The following is a 7,568-nucleotide window of genomic DNA, read 5'->3' on the forward strand; positions in this document are numbered from 1 at the left end:
AACTTAAGAAGTAAGAACTAGAGAGCAAAAACTAAGAATTAAGCATTAGAGCTTTGAGATGGGGTTTTGTGTATTGAGTTGAGTGATTTTTTTATGAAGGGGAGGGGGTCTATTTATAGTTTTTTGGAGTGGCATTTTGGTAATTATTGAGTGGTATTTTGGTAATTATTTATCCACTAACTCACCACTACCTTACCACATCATCAACTAACTTAACTTCCTCAACTTCCACTAACTGTTGTTGACTGCTTCCAACTGCTGCCGGGAGAGATAGTACGCCCCGCGTATGTCTAGGCACGCCCTGCGTGTTGGAGGTCTTGAGCCTTGTGCGTTTCGTTGATGGTGTTTACGCGTGGCGCCTCTGGTGTCACGTCCCGCGTAGGAAGGTACGTCCTGCGTAAGAGAAGGACGTCCTGCGTGTTTGTGCTTCTGATCTTGGAACACCTTGTTGATGCGCTTTACGCGTGGCGTATAAGAAGACACGCCCCGCGTAAAGGAGTCTCTGAAGCGATACGCCTTCAGATGTGTGATATACGCCTCGCGTATGGAAATACACGCCCCGCGTATTTGAGGTGAGTTTATGAATTGTTTTCTGATTTTTATTTTATTATTATTATTTTCTAGGCAAAATATAAATTATATCCTAAAATCAAAACCCAAACATTCTATATATACAAAATAAAATTTATTTTATTTTGCGCAAGAAGATCTGAAGTTTTTAACTCAAGTCAAACCAAATCGTAATTGGTATTTAGATATTATATATAAAGGCTTTGTTGATACAAACAAACAAAGCGCTAGGAAGCAGTTTTGGCATTGACATGTATATGCATCCTTTGTTACAGTCTGATATGATGTGGCATTGGAGTGCGCAAAACCCACATATGCCACGTGCCAATGACCCAATTGCTTATCTACTCACAATGTTACCTTTGCCTTGTTTATAAACCAACCAATTACCAAACAATGTGCAAGTCAATATGAAAATATCTATCTATCTATCTATCAGCATTTTATTTAACAGCCTCAGAAATTTGATCCTCAAAACAAACAAACCAAACTCGAATACTCTAATTCAATTTTCTCTTTTTGTTTTTAAATTTTTTAAATTTTGGTGCACAGAAACCATTGGGAATATAGGTTACATGGGGACATGCATAAATGATTTTGACCAGACAAATGCCTCTGAAATCGACTTGGACTTGCTACCCAATTAATAATACAGTACACTTCCCAATATAGATTCACTAAAGGATTGATTGGATTTCCAACAATTAATTAATTGGACCAACATAGGGTCCAATTATGTTACATTAATGAAACTATATGATATAATTAAACAAGTCATGTAGATGTTGCCCTTGGGATTACCCTAATTGGATACCCTTTTTTAGGCACAGGGAAAGGACCATATTGTATTCCATCCTCCTCTTCTATAGCTTCCCACCTGCTTCCATAACACATACATACCAAATATAAGATATCTAATCATAACTTCTTTTAGTATCTGTATGATGTATATATACAATGATACCAGTCATGTACATAAATCAAATTACTCTCTGAAATTCAAAATAAATAAAATGATGTGGCTTATAATGTGCAGTGGAAGAAGTGTATCAACTGAATCTCCACATCATCATAACATTTTGTCTTCATCTTCTACAACTGGCACCCTAGCTAATTGTCACTAACTCCATATATTATATAGCTGGCAAACTATGTCATTACTATCTAGACCTGATTTTTTTCTTCATTTTAGGAAAATGTATCAAGTCTGATTTTTATTGATTGAACTTGTTATTTTTCAATTTAATTACATTGAGCTCTGGATCAATATACATTAAGTTATTGGTTAGCAAAACAATTAGCTATGCACATTAAACTCAATACATGACTTATTTTATTTGCATTTAAAGTTGTATCATGAAATTTATATATATATATATATATATATATATTATAATAAAATCAAATATACAAATGTATTTTCTATTTTTTAAATGTACAATTTGAAATGCATATAATTCAAGTAATAAACACCAAAGGAGCACAGTTTAATTGGAACAATTCTGGTTTGAAAGGTGGGAGGTTATGAGTTTGGAACACATCCGCTTAAAAAAAATAAAATAAAAAAATAAGTAATAAACTTTTAAATGATTTTAATGTAACAATAAGTTTAAATGAAATTAAAAGATTAATATGATACAGACATGGTGACAAAGATTTTCCTTAGGGAAATCAAAATGTAAGGAGCAAGAGAATTGTCAATTTTGGTGCTAATATATAAAGATTGGGAGGCCCCATTATTGTTTGTTTTAATTAATATGAAAAATGTTTTCCACTTCACATTTTCAATGGATTGAGATATTATTAGAAATGAAATGAACAGGCAGCCATGTATATATGAAGTCTACTCTAGCTAGGAGGTAGTGAGTATCAAATGAATAAAAAAATAAAGTCCAGGTACGTAATTGTGGATAAAACCTAACCAAATCCTCCCCCAAGATAGGTTTTAACTGAACTGAAACCTCATCTCAGCTCACCTAACCTCATGAGAGGACCACTTCCACACCCTAAGGAATTGGAAAAAATAAAAAAGGACCACCAACACCAGCAGCAGGGTCACCGTCAACTAGTTCCTTAATTAGTGAAACAGCGGTTGAATTTAAAAATAAGAAAAAGAGAAGCTACCTGTAAGAAATAGAGAGATGGTGAAGGAGAATGAGCATCTCAAGCTTAGCTAGTTCACTGCCTGGACACGAGTGTACTCCATTACCGAATGGCATGTACGTGTTTGGTCTTGGTGCCACCTACACATTTTTTAAATAATAAAAAGAAGGAAGTTACAGATCACGTGACTGAATGAAATCATCTATCTCAACAATATTTGAAAAGGACACTGTTCTCTCCAGGGATTATATATCAGAAAAAGAAAAAGAAAAACCTCGAATCTTGAAGGGTCGAATTTGTCCGGTTGAGGAAATAAATCAGGAGAGTGATGAATGCTTCTAAACAGTGGAAGAACCTTCCAACCTTTGGGTATCAAATACCCTTCAAATTCTACATCTTCTACTGCCTCTCTAAATGTAAATGATAGTATACTTGCTCTTCTTAGTGTTTCTTGTATCACCTGCATTCAATCAACTTAATTAATATTTTAAGTGGGATTTGTCACATCTAATATGTTAGGCCTCCACATTTTTATTTAATTTTTGTTCACTTCTCCTACAATTAGATAACAACGAAACGAATATATTACTCCTCATTACCTAAACTTTTTATCAAGTGAAGATTAAGATGTGTTCAAAGGCAAAACTACTACTCTCATACATTTGAATTTTTCAAAATAAAATAAAATTGTGGATATATTTCAACCTGATCCTTTTAGATATATAAAAAAATTAGGTGGTCATTTTTATATGACACTGAGAAGTTGAATTGATGTATTGGAAATAGTAGAATCAGAAGAAATGGATTGAATTGAAAGAAAAAGAAAGATAACATACTCTGGTAGTCAATGGCATGTGCTTAGTATCCTCCCACGTAAGCTTCCGATTTGCCTCAATTATTTCTCTTCTAATTCCTTCTTGTTCCCTCTATTTAATAAACACACAAATTAAGGTTTGATCTCCAATTAATATAAGTATATTATTCTATATGTAATGGTTAGTTACTAAAATACGACACACAAGAATATGTATATATATATATATATATATATATATATTTTATGTGTCACCCAAAACCAAACAAATCAATTTTAATGAATTATTGACATTATCAAGATAAGGAATTACTCTTGTTTTTCTTAATCTAATGTGGAATTTATTTACTATTATAAAAAAGAAAGTAAAAAAAGAAAATTACCGTAACAGCTTGTAATAAATCATTGTTATCATGCAAATATTTGAGAAGCCATGTGAGTACACTTGCAGTTGTATCATGAGCAGCAAAAATAACACCAATTATATTATCTGCAATTTGAGAATCATTAAGCTCATTCTGTGCTGCTAATAACACTCCAAGCAATCCTCCTTCTTCTTTCCCCCTTTCTCTTCTCTTTTCTATCAACCTCCTTAAGCTCTCATTAAGTTGCACTCTTGCCTTCATTTCAAATTCTCATCAATTAGAACTAAATTCACTTAATTAATTAAGGACAAGATATGGTTCTAATTAATGAAAATACCTTCATTGCTTTATGAAATGGAGTTCCAGGTATATCCAAAGGCATTGAATTGTATCCCTTCTCTAAGCATGTATACAAATTCTTAATTCCTTCCATTTCCAAATATTGTTTCTCCCCAAAAGCAGAAATCATTGCCACATCAAAAGCATACTATAAAAAAGTTTAATCTCAGAATATCATAGTATATAACAATAATAGACAAAATAATAATAATAATAGAATAATAGAATGAATAGATACCCTTTTCATTAGTTGCAAAGTGTTAATGGTGGAATGTTGGCAAGTGGGGGGAAGAAATGCCAAAACAATGTGTTCAATCTGAGAGACAGATCCTCTTAAAGCAGAGGGTAAAAAAGAAGCTTGCACCAACTTCTTTAAACAAGAATGGTAAGCACCTTGTTGAAAAAACACAGCTTCAGGTCCAATCATTTTCTCTTTACTTGTTGGATATGTTGGCTTAAATAAATGTGCTTTTGTTACTAGAACTATTCTTGCTGCTTCTGGGCTTGATATCATCACACATGGACATCCAAGTATATGTGTCTTGAATATATCCCCATACCGTTTCTGCCTAATGGAGAAGAAGGAATTTGGATTTTCAGTGTAGAGCTTCAGAGTTTCACCAATATAAGGCCAACCCATGGAGCCAGGTGGGAGACGTTTATGTTTGGGATTATGCCATTGAAGGAGGAGAATGATGATGACTGGGAAGAAAAAGAGTAGTTGAGATTGATAAGATGATAAGAATGAAATAAGAAGATGATGTAATTGAAATTGCATAGTTGGAAACAAGAGAGGATAAGGAGAACAAAAATTGAAGAAGGTGAAGAGGAGGAGGAGGAGGAAGATGGGTTATAGTAATTTATAGAGACAAAAGAGAAGAAAGAAGAAGAGAGACAGGCGGCACCACATTTAAAGGAACAGCATACTACTACCGACTACCGATTCCAAATTTCTTCCCATTCTTATTGTTATGCCCACTTTGGACACGTTTTTCTCCGCTATGCCCTTCTTTTCTCACGCGTCTCAACATCATCAAATCAATTACTCTCTTCCCTTTAGTACCTCACCATATTTGGTTCAGCGGTTAGCTAATAACAGTTGGAATTGCTGGCAATAAACTGTTTGTTATTGCTATTAGCTGTAATAAGCTAGCTGTTTATTGTTAACTGTTTAATTATTAGTGTTAAACAAACTCTAATTCGAACGATCAATCAACCACACAGATAAACGATTTCACAGATCGCGGATTGGATCTTGAAACAATAATCAAAAGAATACACATAGAATTTACCCTGGTTCGGCTTAAATGCCTACATCCAGCAACTTCACTAATCAATGGAGATTACAGCAAGATTGAAACAATTTCCTCTCAAGAAACTCTCGTGTTTTCCCAATCCCCAACTCAGTATATCACAGTGTATACAAATGACTTCGATAAGATAAGAGCTTACTAAACTACTTCCCAACCTAAACCTTTATAAGCTTTACAAGATTGTGAAAATACCCAAGATACCCTTTACTTAAAATGTATTAACACACCAAGACCATGCTGACTTGATGACTCAGCATCATGCTGACTTGTTGACTCATAGTCATGCTGACTTGATAACTCAGCATCATGCTGACTTGTTAACTCAGCATCATGCTGACTTGATAACTCACAGTCATCATCAGCACATCAGCTCGTGATAGAAAAACAACGACTTACAATCTCCACCTTGTCTTTCTGATCACCCCATCAACTAGTGAAGAAAATATGCTCAAGGACCATTGACCATCCTAACCAGTTTCAAGCAATGTTCAAATTTATTACTTGAAACAGATTTGGTCAACATGTCGGCTGGATTATCCTCAGTTCCCATTTTCACCACCTGAACAGTACCAGTGCTAATCACATCCCTGACGAAATGCATTCTCACATCTATGTGTTTGGATTGCTCGTGAAATACTTGATGTTTTGACAGATGTATAGCTCCTTGGCTATCACAGTAAATCTTCAAACCATCAATCTGTGTCATTCCAAGTTCCGTTAAGACCCCTCTCAGCCACATTGCTTCCTTTACTATCTCTGTGACGGCAATAAACTCTGCCTCGGTTGTTGACAAAGTCACAACTGACTGTAGATTTGCCCTCCAACTTATTGCCATTCCAAACACTGTGAACACGTACCCGGTTTGAGATTTTCTGGTGTCAATGCTACCAGCATAATCAGAATCAACAAACCCTGCTACATCATCCACTAAGGCCTCAACTCCACCATAACTCAAACCTTTACTCAATGAGCCTTTGACATACCTCAGAACCCACTTCACTGCTGACCAATGTGCTCTCCCTGGATTTGCCATGAACCTGCTTATGAGACTCACAACATGAGCCAAATCTGGGCGTGTACAGACCATCGCATACATTAGACAGCCTACAAAACTAGAATATGGCACCCTCTCCATGTCTTCTTTTTCCTCATCTGTCTGAGGACTTTGCTTACTGCTCAGCTTGAAGTGACTTGCAAGTGGAGTGAGTACGACCTTGGAATCCGTCATACCAAACCGTTCTAACACCTTGCTCAGGTAAGCTGACTGACTTAGAAATAGCTTCTTTCTTCCTCTGTCTCGTGAAATCTGCATTCCTAAATTTTTCCGTGCTGACCCGAGATCCTTCATCTCAAACCGTGTGTTTAGTTGTGCCTTTAACTGATTTATGGCTGCTTTGTTGTGACAAGCTATAAGCATGTCATCAACATATAACAAGAGATAAATCTTAGAACCATCACTAAGGTTTCTACTATACACACACCAGTCATAACTAGACCTATGAAAGTCCTGACTTATCATAAACTCATCGAACTTCATGTACCACTGTCTAGGGGACTGTTTCAGACCAAATAGAGATTTCTTAAGCAAACATACCCGCCGGTCTTTATCTCCTATTTCAAAACCCTCTGGTTGTTGCATATATATGACCTCATCTAGGTTTCCATGAAGAAAAGCAGTTTTAACATCTAACTGTTCTAACTCTAGGTCAAAACGAGCTACAAGAGAGAGAATAATCCTAATAGACCTATGTTTAACAACCGGAGAATAGATTTCATTAAAGTTTATACCTTCCTGTTGTGTAAACCCTTTGGCAACTAACCTAGCTTTAAACCTAGGTCTCTCTACACCGGGTATCCCTTCTTTTCTTTTAAACACCCACCTTGACCCGACCAACTTCTTATCAGGAGGTTTATCTACCAAAATCCAAGTCTCATTTTTATCAAGAGATTTTATCTCATCCTTCATTGCGATAAGCCACTGTTCCTTGTCAACCGAATTCACAGCTTCCCTATAGGTTACAGGTTCAGATTCTTGTACTTCCTTAGCAACACTAAATGCATAAG

General features: G+C 35.5%; 1 protein-coding gene across 1 annotated transcript; it reads right to left on the minus strand.

Annotated features, from left to right (window-relative positions):
- Window positions 1–1,062: 1,062 nt before the first annotated feature.
- On the minus strand, window positions 1,063–5,113 carry LOC136232106 (abscisic acid 8'-hydroxylase 2). Its single transcript, XM_066021141.1, has 7 exons — window positions 4,430–5,113; window positions 4,190–4,339; window positions 3,871–4,107; window positions 3,510–3,599; window positions 2,948–3,133; window positions 2,695–2,813; window positions 1,063–1,447 (listed from the first exon to the last, which is right to left on the minus strand). Exons 1-7 carry the CDS (start codon window positions 4,967–4,969, stop codon window positions 1,345–1,347), a joined length of 1,425 nt encoding a protein of 474 aa, XP_065877213.1. The 5' UTR covers window positions 4,970–5,113; the 3' UTR covers window positions 1,063–1,344.
- Window positions 5,114–7,568: the final 2,455 nt, after the last annotated feature.

This window comes from Euphorbia lathyris, chromosome 6, assembly GCF_963576675.1.
Source record: "Euphorbia lathyris chromosome 6, ddEupLath1.1, whole genome shotgun sequence".
Classification (NCBI taxonomy): domain Eukaryota; kingdom Viridiplantae; phylum Streptophyta; class Magnoliopsida; order Malpighiales; family Euphorbiaceae; genus Euphorbia; species Euphorbia lathyris.

Coding starts and splice junctions, on each gene's coding strand:
- LOC136232106 (XM_066021141.1), bottom strand. CDS start 4,969: ATGCAATTTCAATTACATCATCTTCTTATTTCATTCTTATCATCTTAT. Junction 4,340..4,429: donor CTTTGCAACTAATGAAAAGG/GTATCTATTCAT, acceptor ACTTTTTTATAG/TATGCTTTTGATGTGGCAAT. Junction 2,814..2,947: donor TCGACCCTTCAAGATTCGAG/GTTTTTCTTTTT, acceptor AAAAATGTGTAG/GTGGCACCAAGACCAAACAC.